Genomic DNA, 16,780 nt, shown 5'->3' on the forward strand with positions numbered 1-16,780 from the left:
TAATTTTGCATTAATATTTCAGATTTGTGCAATATGTTTTTAACAGTTTTGATTCATGCTTGTTTTATTTTTAATGCGTTATCACATTTTTGATTTACGCTTTTAATCTTTCGATCCGTGACCATTGTATGCTATTCTAAAATGTGTACTTTTATTTTTACATTTTATGCAATATATTTTTACTTGCGTTTTTTATGTTTGGTTTCAGGCTTATTATTATATCCCATACGGAACCTTTTATTCAAGAATTGTTTCTGTGCGGACGGTTTTGAAAAGGAGCACCTCTTAGGTTTGACATTTCGTTGTTGTTTCATAGTTTACATTTAAATAATCGAATTTCTCTGGCACTCTTTGTTATCAGGTAAGAATATTGATTTACGTTCAAATATTTTATCAAGCTTTTCCAATTTTATTTTTTAGAAAGCATTTTAGCACGCTAATAACATTAATGCCAAGCCATCACAAGTTGTACTATCTGATCTTGTTGCCAACATAAACGATTTAAAGAAACGTACATAAAAACGCATCAAGACATTCATGAAGTTCTCAACAACCACAGCTAAAACGAGTCTGGAAAATCTCCTGCGAAGCTGTCTTTAGGTCTGCATCGAGTTCATCATGAATGTGAATCAAGGCACCGTCGGCAGTGATCCGGTGATACTCGCCACCGCTGGATATGATCATACTGTCAGATTCTGGCAGGCTCACAGTGGCATCTGCACGAGAACCGTCCAGCACCAGGACTCTGTATCCTTCCCCTGACCAATACCCCCTGTGAAAAAAAGTGCTCTTATTGTACTGAATCTACACTTGTAGTGTAATTCAAATCTTAAAAGGATTTTAAAAAAAAAATGTAATGCAGATAACTTTCTTTATTCTAAGTTTTTTTTTTTTTTTTTTTTTACACCCTACCAAAAAGTGCTTTTTGTTGGTAACTTCATTTGGTCAAATTATTATGTATTGATTTAAGAATATTTTGTCATGCTTTGAAAAATTACACATGTTAAATGCTTGATCATAATTTTGACTAAACTTTAAATATACCGCAACATCATTGTTACAAAAGTGTAATTACACATATTTAAATACATGACATACTGTAAAATATATTTTCGTTACTATGAATGGTTGTTAATACATTTAGCAATACACTGAACATATTTCAAAGATAAAAAATTAAATTAAAAAATGTACTCAAGTCCTAAGTGGGTTTTTACTTGAGTTTACACTTGAGTTTACATCTGAACTTTGTTTCTGACGAGAACTGCTTCTGTACAGTCAGATTAATGAGTATATTTAGGAGCAGAAATATCTTAAAGATGCTTAACTCAAACACCAGCAGGTAAATTCCCTTGAAGTGACACCTGATAGGAGCATGATTGCTGCTGCTGGTAAGTTCAGCATGTGCCTCATTATGTACTGTACAATGCTAATAATTCTGCAAACAGTATTTTTCTCTCATCTCCCGACTGTATAGTTTTCACGCTTTCCTTTTTTTCTTGCATTTCAGGTTATCAACACATACGCATGTATGACCTAAACTCAAATAATCCAAACCCTGTGATCAATTACGACGGTGTCAGCAAGAACATCACGTCTGTTGGCTTCCACGAGGAAGGGCGGTGGATGTACACGGGGGGAGAAGACTGCATGGCTCGCATCTGGGACCTAAGGTAATGAATGCTGTCTGCTGTGAGTATAAAGGCTGTTTAGAGGTGTGTTTCTTACAGTACTGTTTGCATTCAGGTCAAGGAATCTACAGTGCCAAAGAATATTTCAAGTCAATGCACCTATTAATTGTGTGTGTCTTCATCCCAATCAGGTCAGTTGGATAATATTTGTATTATCTGCTACTACTGTTCGCAAGCAAGCAAACCAATGTGTGTCTGAATGTATTTGCTTTAGGCTGAATTAATTGTTGGGGACCAAAGTGGTGTTATCCATATCTGGGATTTGAAAACGGACCACAATGAACAGCTCATCCCAGAGCCAGACGTGTCCGTCAATTCAGTCCATATCGATCCTGATGCCAGTTATATGGCTGCAGTCAACAGCTCAGTCAGTAAACAATAACAATCCTTAAAGCTTCAACATTTCCCACTGCTAATCAGGTTGTGCTAATGTGTACTGCATATATTCATATTGTATCAGAGTCAAATATGGTTCATTTGGTCTTGATTGTAGGGCAACTGTTATGTGTGGAATTTGGCTGGAGGAATCGGCGATGAGGTGACACAACTGATACCTAAGACCAAGATCCCTGCTCACAAACGCTACTCATTACGCTGCAAATTCAGCCCAGATTCCACGTAAGTGTCTTACAAAAAGCTAAACCGAGGAACGGGGAGAGAGCAGTGGAAATCTTTTACAGTTATTATGTAAGTGCAAAAGTGCAACAATTTTTTCAACTCTATTCTAGATTGTTGGCCACATGCTCTGCTGACCAGACCTGTAAAATCTGGAGAACCTCCAACTTCTCTCTGATGACCGAGTTGAGTATAAAGAGTAACAACCCAGGAGAGACGTCCCGAGGCTGGATGTGGGATTGTGCCTTCTCTGGAGATTCACAATACATAGTTACAGGTAAACATACACAAGATTCACACTTCAGATGTTTTACTAATATGAGATGATCATAAGTTTACATGACCATTACAGAATCTTTGGACCGCTTTATATGAGGTGTCTTCAATAGGATAGTTCACCCGAAAGTGAAAATTCTGTAATCATTCAATGACCCTCAAGTTGCTCCAACCCTGTATGAGTTTCTTTTTGCTGGTAACTACAGAAAAATATATGTTTGAAGAAAATAGGAAACCAAACAGTTGATGGTTGCCATTGACTTGCATAATATGTAGAAGAAAATTACCAATCAACTGTTTGATTACCATTATTTTCAAACCATCTTCTTTCGTGTTCAGTAAAAGAAAGAAACTCATGGGTGAGGAAACCATGACAGTATTTTAATTTTTGGGCGAATTATCCCTTTAACTACTCTGTACTTAAGTCAAACAATTATTGGTAGCACTTTATTTTACAGTCCTGTTCCTCATGTACATACTATTTACTTATAGTAATTACAATAACTATGTAATAACTAGGTACTAACCCTGAATCTACCCCTAAACCTAACCCTACCTTGCATTACCAGAACTTTCTTAGATAAATACACTGTAAGTACACTATAAGTACATGTTAGTACACGTACTGTAAAATAAAGTGCAACCCAATTATTATTAATGTGTGGTACAATGTACTTATTGTGTTCATGTTGTATTGAGGTAGAATACATAGAACTTTTACAGTCATGTTCATTGTAGTACGTACGGTAACTGGGTAATAACTAGGTAGGAACCCTGGCATGAACCTACCCCAAATCTTAATCTATCCATGAAGTTACTTGTATTACTCAGTACTTTCTTGAATAAGTACAATGTACAGTAAGTACACATACTGTAAAATAAACTTTTGAGCTATGTTTAGGTTTAAAGGAGGGTTAATGGTAATGGAGGAGTAAAGGTATTACAGATTTAGATACTTCCAGGTATTTTTAAAAATATAACTACAATGTAAAAACATGTTTGTAAGTGCATTGCATCATATTATTAATTTAAATGCCAGTAAATAGTTGTAAAATACATTAAATGGGTCTGAATCCACTTGAGCATCAATAACATCCATTCGTGATGATCGAGCATCATTCCTGAAGAACTCCTGTTTAAATGTTTGTGTTTTTCAACTGATTTTCAGCCTCCTCGGATAACCTTGCACGTCTGTGGTGTGTGGAGACCGGAGAGATCAAACGGGAGTACAGCGGCCATCAGAAAGCCGTGGTGTGTTTGGCCTTCAATGACAGTGTGCTTGGATAGTATGCAGAAGAAGCTCATTCTGACATTTGCATCTCATATCCATATGGTGTTCAATGGACTGCATACATGTTAAGTTTTTGTTGCATTAATGAAAACCCTTAATGGTTATGATGATGGTGACTGTCTGAATGTCGTATCCTTATCGTAGCAAATTCAGTGTTAGGATACATGTAATTTTTTGTCAATAAACGTTATGGTAACTTGTATTTTGCTTTTAATTATATCTAGACATCACTGAATTTATTCCGTAATTGAATTGAATACGCATTCAAATATATGAATGATTGAACACAATGGTGCTTTATTGTTGACCAGCAGGAGTTGTAACAAGAGTTGCAATCTGGAGTGAGCTTTAGAGCCAAGTCACGTTCATACACCACTGGAAAGATGGGGCTAAATACAAGAGAGGATGAAGATAAGGATCCAGCAGATAATCACAAGAAGATTCCACCTTAAAATGGCATTTGTGTAGCCTCTCCAGATTCTCTCATTGATGTGAATGCATTTGTTTGTTTCCCTGGCGTGTGCTGGTACACCGTCAATGGAATGTCACTCTGGCAAGTAGTAGAAGCACACAGAAACCCAAATGTTGCTGGGAAAGCAGATGTCAGTGCAGAAATAAATAAGTTTTAAGTTTTAAGTTTAAACTTTTTTTTAAACTTTTAAGTTTTTTTTCAAGGTTTATATTTCTTAAAAAACACAAGTAGTTTTTTCAGGATTCTGTGATGAATAGAAAGTTTAAAACAAAGCATTTTAAATATAAATCTTTTGTTACATTATAAATGTCTTTTACAATGTCTTTCGCTTTTGAATCAGTTTAGTGTAACAGAATGTAATATTGTAATACTGACATACTCTTACCATCAGATCTTTTAGTCCAGTACACAGAGGCCTGCTGACAGAGGGACTGAAGAGGTTCTTGAAGGGTGGAAGCTTCCACACGACTTCTGGACAGCACTCCTAAAATCTCACACCACCCAGACCTGATGAACCTGTGGGAATCATCACATAACTCTCTGTATATCATCCCCGAGTAAATGATCCTCTAATGGTGTGATACAGACTCGCTATATTGTTCCAGTGTTAACGCATACACTGTATGACTCCCGATCATATAATTATGTCTTAAGGGGATTAAGCGTTTCCTCTAGTGCAAAAGGCATTTGTAATTACACCACTTACTCCTCTGAGAGATCAGATAGAAACGTGTTAAAGTGGAGTAATGCTTGAGTGAGCCTGAGACTGGCAGTTTATGCTTCTCAATAGCTCATTGTGCACCAAAAATTGGAAATCTTGTTCAAAAGGCGTTTCCAAAAACATTTCTAATGGCTTAAATCAAACGCAATGATGCAAAAATCTCAACTGAGACCAAGATTTTAAGTGGTCAGCAATACTTATCGGTTCATCAGCCCATCCCGCTCTGCACAGATCATAACCCAGTGCATGAATCGCCTTGTTAAGTGCTGAGAGAAGTGTGTCCAACACAGGTCTCTGCTCTATTTGCGGAAAGGAGCTCGGTCTTTCCATTATTGACTTATAAGAGGAAAAAGCCAATAGAGTGGCCATTGTGCACCCTGTGGTCCCATCCTGTAATGCAATCCAGTCAAGGTGGATCAGATGGTCTGTGGAATTCGGTCTCGGCTATACACTAAAGCCCTCCTGAGCTGGTGCGGTCCATTACTCACTTTCTGGAGTCACAGAGTAGAAAGCAGCCAAAAGTGCTCTCTAATCTACCTAAGAGCACTGGGGTGGTGCCAGTCAATTTGCCAGCCACCTTTATGTTTTAGGTACGTTCAGTGCACAAGGTCTTAAAAAGCTTAAAAATAACTATGGAAGTGTGGTTGACATGAGAAGTCACAGTGTAGGTCACTACACTGTTGTGCTTGTCAATCAAAGCCGACTGATTGATCAAGTCACCCATGTTATTGGGAATTCTGACAACTTGCAATGAAGACAGTGCACAGAAGTTTAATTTTCATTGCAAACCTTTAAAGCAAGACACCACAGCTGATACAATATCAGCATACTCTCCCTGTCAATTAATCACAGTACATTAAGTGTAAACCCCTCTGTAAAACATAGAGCTGGGTCTGGTGTATATAAGTGCTACTGAAATGAAGATTTCTGACTCAGTCCATGTGGGAAATTTGGGAAATTTTCTTTCCATTATGAGAGAAGACAAACTGTAAAAGCCAAATATCCCATAATCCCAAACTGGCCAGTGCATGGGCAGAAAAAAACAGTGGTTTACAGGCGTCTTGCCATAAAAATGACTAAAAAATATGAAATGCCTGGACTTGTGTCTTGTGTTCTAGCCCTAGATGTGTGGACACACCAAGAGCAATGAAAGCAATGAGCAGCATGGCCGCAGTACTACCCCAGAGAACTTTGTGAGGAACCCTAGAGGAGCTCATGGGACCACAGTGCTAGCAAATCCAAACACACAGCCATCTCCCTCCAAGTTACATTTAAGGCACATTCACATTAAAAAATATTTATGGATTGTAAGCAAGCCATAAAACACAGCTAAGCAAAACACAAAGTGACATATTTCTGTTTTAATCTTAAGTATGTGCACTGCTAATGGAAAACAGCAATGAACTCTCAACATGTTCTGTGGGTCCTCCAGATTGGCTTCTGAATGCTTCCAGCACCTCAACATTCTGCCCTGTTTTGCTTCTCCTCACAGTACCTGTCTTACCTCTTTCTGTGTACAGCAATGTTCATGACTGAGACCGAACAACGGTGCCTGCAGTATAGGAATCTAACTCCTCTGCCCCCCACCTCTTGCCTCACACCAGGTAGTCCAACCCACTGGCTGACTACCCCATACCAGACAGCAGACGAAGGGGACAGATAGATCGGCACTGTGGACAGGGCTTTTCGTTGCAGATCATGTGTGAAGGCATCGACTGGCCATGCCCTTCGGCTGCTGACTTTAATAACTTCAGAGGTGGTTACAGTGAGAAAACTGAGGTGCAGTCTCATCACAGGAAACACCAAAAATTTAAACTGTGTCATCATTTACACACTCTCATGTCGTTCCAAAACTGTGACCTCCTTTCTTCTGGGGAATGTGAAAGAAGACATTTTAATGAATGTTGATAACCAGTCTTCAAAATGTAATTATTGTCTTTTATGTATCCTAGAAAAAGTAAGTTTAGATTGATGTAATGGTGAGTAAATGATCACAGAATTTATATCTCTTTCAAGTACAATATTAAGAAAAAGAAATACACTTTTCATTAACAATCCTTATTTATTTGATCAGTCAAGCAAAATGTACATTTGAACACCAAACCATGGCGAGAAATAAATTCCTACCAGGTTTATGGGTTACTGAGTGACAAAGCTGTAAAATGCAAAATGTACTATTTTAAAATATTCTCTCACTTATTATGTTACAAGTACAGTGAATTAACAGTACAGAATTGAATAAGTACTTCTGATAAAATAAAAACAAACGGCACAATTTAGAGGGTCACTTGTTTTGTATAGCACCCGAGTATTACTGACAAGAAAACACTTCACAAATTACTTTTTTAGACAAAATAAAAAACAAACAATAAAACTAAAATAAATAAAAAAAATGTATTGCCCTTATATTACCTAAAATTAAAACAGTAGGTTATTAAAAAAAAAAAAAAGAGGTAGGCCAGTTTTGAAATTAAGCCTTGATGACATAGTAAATCATATTGCATATATATATATCAAGATGAACAATTTCCATTAAATTATTAAAATATCCGTACCCATTTATTGATAAATATATTCTCTATTAAACTGGGTGAAATTCAAGTAAACACTGACTATGCTTGTAGTGCAGGTAAAATATCAGCAATGCTGTCTATATAGTAGTCAGGCACCATTTTTTGCTGAAGTGGACATTTGCTCTTCAGGTTTGCGTCGGCTTCTTCTACAGTAGAAACTCCTGTGAGGGTCAGCAGGGTCTTCAGGCCACAGTTTGAGCCCAGCATGATGTCAGTGTCCAGTCTATCTCCGACCATCAGACACTTCTCAGGGTCCAGACCGAACTGGTTGGTCACACACTCGAACATGAAGCTGCTGGGTTTCCCGACCACTTGAGCTTGGCGCTGCGCAGCGGTCTCAACCGCCCTTAGGAGACACCCTGTCCCTGTAAGCGGAAGACAAGGTCGTTGTGAAAACACTACATTAAGGTAATACATATTTGTGATGTCCTTGATATCTGCTTACCCGGGACCGCTTTGCCTCCCTCCAGAGGCAGTCTCGTGTCCGTGTTGGTTCCCACGAACTGACAGTCGGGGTTACAGAGGTACTGCAGAGCTCTGTTGAGCTTCATGTAACTGAAGTGTTCATCAAACCCGACGAGTACAGCTTGAACCTCCTTATCGAGAGGAACATCGGCCCAGTCTTTTTGAACTCCTGAGACGGGGTCAGGCCCCACACCGAGCGGTCGGATCCCCACGTCCTCGAGCTCCTGCCTCATCGCATTGCTCCCAATTAAATAGACTTTTCCGTCGATTTTACAAACGTTCTTGAGGTACACCGCCGAGCAGTACGCTGTCCCGAACACCTCGTCAGCAGTGGCTTCGAAACCGAGCTTGTCTAATTTATCCGCGTACATTTGTCGGGTCTTTGTGCTGTTGTTTGTGACAAAAAACACCCGTTTTCCGTTTTTCTTCAGTGAACTGATAACTTCAGGGGCTCCGGGGATGGCCTGGTCCCCTCTCCATATTACACCGTCGCAGTCGAACAGGACACAGTCTACCGAGTCCAGTAAGTGTCTGCTCAGAGCAACGGTCAGTCGCGTACATTTAGATGCAGCCATTCCTCAAGTTACTCTCGTCCTCACAGCAATCCTCGTTCTTTTACTCGGTCCGTCCTAAAATAGTATTTGATCTTCACCTATCTACGAATAGTCCGCTGACTAGCCGGAGATCAGCTTATGTCAGACGATAATGACAGGGAACTGGAAATTACTAGTTGCAGCAACCGAGCAGCACACTGCCTTGTGCCAGTGATTCATTCGTTTGACAGTGTAGGTGACGTTATACTAGTGAGGCACTTCCGCACCGGCTTAAAGGGCCAGTGAACTAATAAAATCACTGATCTATATATATAACATGTTCTATATTATAGATCAGTGAATAAAATAGACCTTCGTCAGGGTAGGCTGCAAAAAAAAAAAAAAAGGTTAATAAAATAAACAAAAATTCAACGAAACCGAGGCTGTGAGGAAACCGTGTATTTTACTCCTTTGGGGTTGAAGGGATGACTTATATTAGAGCAAAGCCTGGAAACAAGTTAACGTTTGTATTGGGTTATGACTGTAATTCTTATGTCCACTTTGTTGTTATGTCTTGATGCTGAACTGACTGGACTAGAGTAGGAGTTTGACCCTGTTTATCTGCAGGAGGGAGGACTTGAATATCAAATTAAAGCTTGTTTTAATCAATTAATTAAATAATTCATACTCATATTATTTGTTCAGTTACTACATGAAATCGTATATATATATATATATATATATATATATATATATATATATATATATATATATATATATATATATATATATATATATATATATATAAATAAACATTTAAAGTTAAAGATGCAGTCGGTAACTTTTGACGCTCAAGCGGTTAATAAACAGAACTGCTTGCGTCTTGCGGAAGAACATCGTAGGCGGAACTACTTCTCTCTGTTTATGTCTATGAGGAATCACAAAGGTACTGGGTTACTCTGCCGCGGTACCCCCGAAGCAATCTAAAATAGTCCGAATATAAACACTTATTATAGGTGCACCCTAGTGATTCAGGACAAGCTAAAAACACGGTTTGGAAAATGGATTCATGGTGTACTCGCTTATTATATACATTTTTCTAAATTTTGAGCACAAACTAAGTTACGGACCGCAGCACTGATTGGTTGTTTCTTAACGGGAGCGATGTATCTCTGTATTTCTGCAAATGGCAATAGGACCACTGGGAGGAGCCAGAGGAGCTTGATTTTTTCACAGATCTGTCTCATATTCTACTGTCAGGACATAATGACAGGTTTAACAAATATGTAAACCATATATTTTTACAAAAGTTACCTACTGCAGCTTTAAATGTTTCAACAGTAGGGTGTAACCGTGGGGATTAATAAAACCGTAATTATTGACACTTCATCCTACAAGAAAAACAACCCTATTTAAATAAGTTCTCATCAATGGATACTCATATACTGTATAGTTGAATATTGTGTAGACCGTTTGGTGTACATATAGTTAACAGTAAACAATCAAAGGATTCACCTTCAGTGCATCTTTCGTATTTCAGCACAGTATCCTGGTCCTCCACCGTCTGACTTAGATCTGAACTGTGGCTCCACTCAGACAAACGGATAGAGTGGAGCTTCTCAAAACTATCCATCTTCCTCCTCTTTCTCACTGGGCTGTCCTTTGCCTCACCAGCACTAAAGGACTGTTGGTTCTCAGCCACATTGTGCTGGATGTTGTGGATTTACTCTTGTTGGAGTCATAGACTTTTATCTGTATTTAAAGGTGACGTATTGGAATAATAATCTGTTAATGGCATTGATCAGTCTTCAACTTGATTTTGATATAATGTATGATGGTGCAGGTTTGTAACATATTGTATTGTAACACTTCATCCTAGGGAACAGAACAATTCCCCCAAATTTTCTTCACTAATAGATACTCATAGCTAGCTGAAAAAAATATAATTTTATGATTCAAAGAAATTTAGAGGACATACCTTCATTAAACTTAAGTTTCTTTTTGCTGAAATGTTTTATTCGTAGTAGTAGTATATTTATGATAAAAGACTATATAATTTAGTATAAAGTCCCATTTTAACTTTAAAAGGAAAACAATATTTTTATTCTAAATCTGTAAATGAATTACTGTGTCCACAAATATAAAACTTAATACAAGATAAAATAAACTCACAGACTATTATCCAATGAAAAAAAAAAACTGAATATTTAAGTTTATCTAGAATATTTAAGATCAAAATGATTTAGGTTGAATCAGATTAGAATCAGATTATGAAGTATCATTATTAATAAAAGAGAATAACCATCCAAAGGATTACAGTGTTAAGATGGCATCTATGGTCGAGGCGGGAATGAATTTAAAACCCCGTCAAATGTATAAAATACATTTTGTCAAGATCTTTTAATATAAATTGTAATACATGGTATTGATTTTTATTCATGCTGAAATATATTTTTATAAAATGTTGAAATCTGACACTCTCAACCTAAATAACAGTAATAATTTGCTCATGTTGCCATGTAAGTTTTCTGTAACTTTACTTGATAACATTAGAATATTATTAGTGTCACTGCTCAAGTCGTCTAGAAATACATTTCAAATATAAAATCCTGAAACTATGGTAATGCATAAAGTAAAAATTAGACCGTATGTGACTTCAACACAGCACAACCTATTGAATGGACTGTATGCCTTTCCTTGACACCCTCATTTTCATTCACTAAGTTTTGGTAAAACAACTGGAAAGTACATTAGAATTTTTTATTAAAAAAAATAAATCAGAGAAAAGAAAAAATAAAGAGAAAAGGTGCCAATAATACATAATGCTGAGAAATCTTTTATTAAAAACCCAATTTACCAAAACAGGATACAGAGTTAAATAAAAACACAGTTAAAAATAACCCCATGTCTACACCGGACCCATTTTGGGTTCTACACAAAATACAATAGAACCCATTATAATCAGTGATGCGGTCTACACTAGATGCGGTGTGATGTGATGCAACACGACAAATCCCTGACAGTAAACTGATGCCTTGTTCTATTTATGACGTACTAACACAAAGTTCAAATGATCAGTGTAGACATCCTCGAGCTGTTGTGACCGCCGGTGTAGACACGGTGTAAGAACAATAACGCACTTTCTCTAATTCTCTTTTTTCTGAGCAGGACATAGGGGCCAAAAGATTTCCCCAAGGTTTTTGAGGATTCCCCTGTAATAGAAACCTCTAAATGGATTGTATGATGTCCGGCAGTTGTGTGCAGAGTATGGATGGCAATGCTGGCAACTGTGACCTTTTCCTTTAAACCACTCATTTGAGGTTTGATTTATCAAAGCCAAATACATGTGAAACATGAAATATCCCGCCAATAGGAAAAAGACAAATACCAAGAAGCCCAGCATGAAGACGATCCTTGGAAATGTCAGAAAGAGATGCTAAAACAAGAAATGCAATGGAAAAAGATTTATTAGAGGGACAATTCATGGACCACAGCACGATTACTAGTAAAGACCATTTCTGTGGTGTGTTTTTATTACCTGGATGATAAAGATCGGTCCAGCGAGCTGTTGCTCACCCTGCTCATCAATGTAGTGAGCATGCAGGAGTCCAGTTCGGAGAACAGCTTTTAGCAACATGTCTGCTGTAAGGACTGCAACATCAGCTGCCATGGCGCACACACTCAGGAGGTACAGCAGGAAGAATCTGGTGTTCTGGGCACCAATGCAGTTATTCACCCACACACAATGATGGTCGAATCTCTGCACACATCTATTGCAAACCCCTGTAGAAACGAGATCAACCGCAAATGATGAAGAATGTTGAAAAAAAATTGTATAAATGACACTAACAGGGAGTTACACTGGGCCGTTATGAATAATTATAACACTACTAAAGATAGCTTGTTTAACTAATATTATTTGTTTGTTTTTAACTAAGGGAGAAAATGAATATGGGGCTAGTAATAACTGGTTCACAGCTGAAGGGGTTAATTAGTAGTTAAACTTAAAAGGATACACTAAAAAATCATTAAAAAAAAGAAAGAAGTTTAGAAAAATAACAATGGTAGCAATGTTTTATATTTTACAGTACACAGTAAAATATATATTAAGTTAACTGATAAAATGTTAATATATCAAAGTACTATAATTGGTTTTGTACTTTTATAAAATAAAATACAAATTTGACAGAAAAAGCTAAACTAAGCAAACTAAGGAAATACTAATACCAGGGGCACAGAGTTATACACACATATGCAAACAAATTAATCTAACAAAATACAGTGTAAAATAAAGTCATTATGTACATAAAAACAACAACAAAAAAACGTCTGATCAGAAACAATTATTAAAATCAATGGGTTATTTTCACCTCACACAAGGGCTTATTCTTACATTTTTTTCACTTACAAAAAATTTACATTTAATATGATGTTCAAAGGAAGAATATTAACATTATTTCTATACGTACGACAGTGTTTGGATCGGGCAGGTTTGAGCAGCTGACAGGTTGAACACCGGACTCCCTGATGGAACAGTTTTTCATCATACTGGTAGACCTTTAGTTGTGCAGTATGGTTTGCCTTTGTCAATGTGCCTTTAAAGGGAAACTCAAATTAACTGTTCTGGTATTCCCAATTTGTTTTCAATGGAAATGAGGCAATTGTTCATTTGCTTACCTGGGTCTCTGCTACAACACAGGTAGAACAGATAAGACTTCACTGCAAGGAGGACGTAAGGAACGCACAAACTGATTGAACTTGTGCCCATGTCCGAACAGAAGCCAAAGACCTCATAGGAGAATTCTCCATACACAACCACTTCAAGTAACAGGTGCAAGAAAAGGAAGAGGTTGTTCCTAATGTGAAAAATAAATAGACATAGGATTAGAGGAAATATACTTGACAGCTTGATGATTAGAGAACTATAAAATGTACAGCTTGAATACATTGAATAGTCTGAATAATACACCGTAAACTGCTTAGTTCGGTTAAAGAATCTGCCAAATGCATGCAAGAAACTGCCTTAAATGTGTCATCTAGTATTCTATTAAATATTTGTATTATTAATCTCTTAGTTTAACAACACTGTAAAAAAATTCAAGCTGCTTCAAACTAATTACTATTTATTAACTAATTCAACAGAATTGTTTACATTCACTCAATTTCAAGCTTCAAAACGTTACTTGAATTGTTGTTTTGTAGTTGGCTCAACCTTTACTGAACTAGTTTTATAGTCCATTCAACTAAAATGTTTTAATTGGTCGAACATTTAGAAAACTACAGCATATATGCACAATATTGTGAATTAAAATGTAAACATTTATTTTAACTACATTATTACCTTTAATCCACAGCCCGGGCAAATGTTCTTCTGTCGCGTAATGACGTATGCATACTCTCACATAAGCTGATGTTTGTTTACAACGAAGAGTTAGGACTCGTGTGCAAACTGACAGAGATGTCCAAGAACATGCATGAGCTGACACTGATGATTTCAATGTGAAGGAAGAGGATGGGGAATTTTATGCAAATCCCTACTTTATCAAACCAGAAATCAGAGACCAAGAATCCTCTTTCACATCTAAATCATCAACCACTGTCACTTTTACATTGTGAGCTTTAGACACTGGCACTGCTACTGAAGCTCTGCACATGAGTCCTCACTTTCTGTTGTAAACAAAAAGGGTCAGGTCACATGTGTCCCTTGTCATCTCTCTCAGTCTGCGATCGAGTCCTCACTTTCTTTTGTAAAGCATTTGTCATTATGTGACAAGAGGAAGTTCATGCTCCTGACAGTTGTGAACATGCTGAGAACCATTTGCCCAGGCTGTGGATTAAAAGTAATAATGTTGTAAATACTTTTCTTGCACAGACTGATCATTTTGCTTCATAAGACCTCATTATTTCATCAGTAGCCATGGGTATTAATTTGATCTTGTCTGTTTGTGTTTTTTTCTTTTTTACATTCTAAAACCAGCAGCCACAAACGTGCAGTGTATGAATCACCAGTGATCATGGTTTCAGATCAAAATCATCTTTACTGTTCTACTAAAGAAGAAAATAAAAGTCACCTACATCTCGGATGGCCTGAGAGTGGGTAAATTAACAGCAAATTTTCATTTTGAGGTGAACTGTCCCTATAAAGCCTCCAGTTGACAAACATTACATTTGTAATACAATTGCAAAATTCATTGTAAACATCTATTTAATAATAATAAAAAAAAGACTTAACAAGCTAAATAAAAATTAATTAATCAACTCATTATAAATCAATTAGTAATCAACTGTTCACATCAAATAGTTATATCAGAATGAATTCTGAAGGATCATGTGACACTGAAGACTGGAGTAATGGCTGCTGACAATCTGATTTTATTTCACGGAAATATATTACATTTTAAAATATAGTCAAATAGAAAATAACAGGGCTGGGCGATATGACCGTATATATTGTTTACACAGAATAAAGTGCTATATTGTGTATTCTGCATCATGCAAGTATGTCTGCGTAACATAGTGCTACTTAAAAGTTATATAGATCTTTAAGTGATAAGGAAACAATCATGAATGAGAAAATTAAGTGTGGGATGCACTTGATAGAGTTAGTGTGGTAAGCAGTGAAAAAGAACTCAATGTGGTGCTCGGGCAGACTGACACACATGCGAAGCACACACTCAGAAAGCACCTCCTCATCAGACAGCATGCAATTGCGAATTTGGAATGTGCATGAGTATTCCCATAAACACAGTCAGTTATATGTTAAATAAACCATTGGGTGAAAACTAGATGTGTATCAGTATATTGGAACTGTGCAGTTGGTCTTAAAGAGACAGCAGTGTAATTTACCTGCTGCTGTCTGTCATTATTAATGTTAATCACTCACTGCCCTTGACTGAACTACTTTTGGATTTTTAATAGGGATCAGTTAATGTTTGATACGCTGATGATTTTGGAGTATTTTATTTATACGCCTTAGTCAATTTTTTTAATATTTCTTACTACACGTTAAATAAACCTAGCCTACTGTAGCTGAAAAAATAATGCTTTATTTCAAATTCAAAAATAAAAACAGCTATATCGTGAAATAAAATTCCTCATAACCGGAATAAGATTTTGGTCATATCTCCCACCCCTAGAATTTATTTTTATTATTATTATTATTATTATATTTCATGAATAATGTTACTGTTTTTCTGTATTTTGATCAAATAAATACAGCATTGTAGAGCATAAGAGACGAGACTTCTTTAAAAAAAAAAAAAAAAAAACTTTAAAAATCCAAACATTCGTCCCTATTCAAACTCTCTTACCTTTGATGGAACAGCCTGTGCATAGATCTGTAGCAAAAGCTTTGGATACGTTGTGGGATCCATGGCGAGACGATCTAAAAGCAACAACTTGATATTAATTATATTTCAAACAATTACAGAAATAAACAGTTTGCAGGGATTCACTTACCCCTGTGAACTTGTCCAAAAGCAGACCGAGAGGAGTCTGCTGATGTCCTGAATATTTACACACCAGAGCGATGCAGGTGAGCACCACTGCCACATAAATACCGAACAGAGTGAGGAAGTCCATTTGCCACTAACGTTACCTGAGCAGAACAGCAGTGAGACATTTATTTTCACTTTTTACAGATGTTTGTACAATACGAGAAAAGAGCGCTTAAAACAAAACCGAATGTATCATGGCCGAAACTATTTACTTAATAAAACCATTTTAAACTGTTTCTTTTTAGACAGTACTGGACATACACCTGTGCTAATGTACACAAAAAGAGGCAAGGGAAGGAAAGTTTTACCTTTATTCACCTGAGCACCATCCTCACCCACTCACACTTGTTTTCCGTGCAGACTGTAGTGTGGTGAAGCAGACGTGAATGCGGAACACTGTTGCCAGATCTTTACACTTGGTCTGGTCAAATCATAACGACTTGCCTCAACAAATAAGCATAAGGAGGTATTTAATTATATAATTTTGCATTAATAATTAAAAGCTTTTACAATACTGCATATAAATAAACTACCCGCTACTATGTTGGTAGAAAACAATCCTAAAGTGGACCAAGAAGTGGACATGGCAACATTGATGCGGAACTTACTGCAACTATACTGTCAAAATAAAAGTCGTCCCAGACTTC

General features: G+C 36.8%; 3 protein-coding genes across 6 annotated transcripts; 1 reads left to right on the forward strand and 2 right to left on the reverse strand.

The window, feature by feature from the left end:
* The first annotated feature begins 252 nt into the window (after positions 1–252).
* On the forward strand, positions 253–4,509 carry LOC113056247 (target of rapamycin complex subunit lst8). Of its 4 annotated transcripts, none has more exons than XM_026222868.1 (10): positions 253–361; positions 591–747; positions 1,340–1,391; positions 1,511–1,673; positions 1,747–1,822; positions 1,906–2,058; positions 2,185–2,309; positions 2,420–2,583; positions 3,751–3,833; positions 4,185–4,509. In XM_026222868.1, exons 2-10 carry the CDS (start codon positions 619–621, stop codon positions 4,194–4,196), a joined length of 957 nt encoding a protein of 318 aa, XP_026078653.1. In that variant the 5' UTR covers positions 253–361; positions 591–618; the 3' UTR covers positions 4,197–4,509. The 4 variants fall into 4 exon arrangements, with proteins under 4 accessions (XP_026078653.1, XP_026078654.1, XP_026078651.1 ...); XM_026222869.1 differs by having other exon boundaries at positions 4,188–4,509; XM_026222866.1 differs by lacking the exon at positions 4,185–4,509 and having other exon boundaries at positions 3,751–4,092.
* A 2,599-nt stretch (positions 4,510–7,108) lies between these two features.
* On the reverse strand, positions 7,109–8,893 carry LOC113056249 (glycerol-3-phosphate phosphatase-like). The gene is made up of 2 exons (XM_026222870.1): positions 8,085–8,893; positions 7,109–8,004 (listed from the first exon to the last, which is right to left on the reverse strand). The coding sequence occupies exons 1-2, from the start codon at positions 8,677–8,679 to the stop codon at positions 7,679–7,681; spliced, it is 921 nt and encodes a 306-aa protein (XP_026078655.1). The 5' UTR covers positions 8,680–8,893; the 3' UTR covers positions 7,109–7,678.
* Positions 8,894–11,457: 2,564 nt separating this feature from the next.
* zdhhc4 (zDHHC palmitoyltransferase 4) lies at positions 11,458–16,670 on the reverse strand. The gene is made up of 7 exons (XM_026222877.1): positions 16,442–16,670; positions 16,096–16,234; positions 15,948–16,021; positions 13,315–13,493; positions 13,107–13,232; positions 12,176–12,420; positions 11,458–12,073 (listed from the first exon to the last, which is right to left on the reverse strand). Exons 2-7 carry the CDS (start codon positions 16,216–16,218, stop codon positions 11,783–11,785), a joined length of 1,038 nt encoding a protein of 345 aa, XP_026078662.1. The 5' UTR covers positions 16,219–16,234; positions 16,442–16,670; the 3' UTR covers positions 11,458–11,782.
* Between the last annotated feature and the right edge of the window lie 110 nt (positions 16,671–16,780).

Source organism: Carassius auratus, chromosome 37, assembly GCF_003368295.1.
Source record: "Carassius auratus strain Wakin chromosome 37, ASM336829v1, whole genome shotgun sequence".
Lineage (NCBI taxonomy): Eukaryota > Metazoa > Chordata > Actinopteri > Cypriniformes > Cyprinidae > Carassius > Carassius auratus.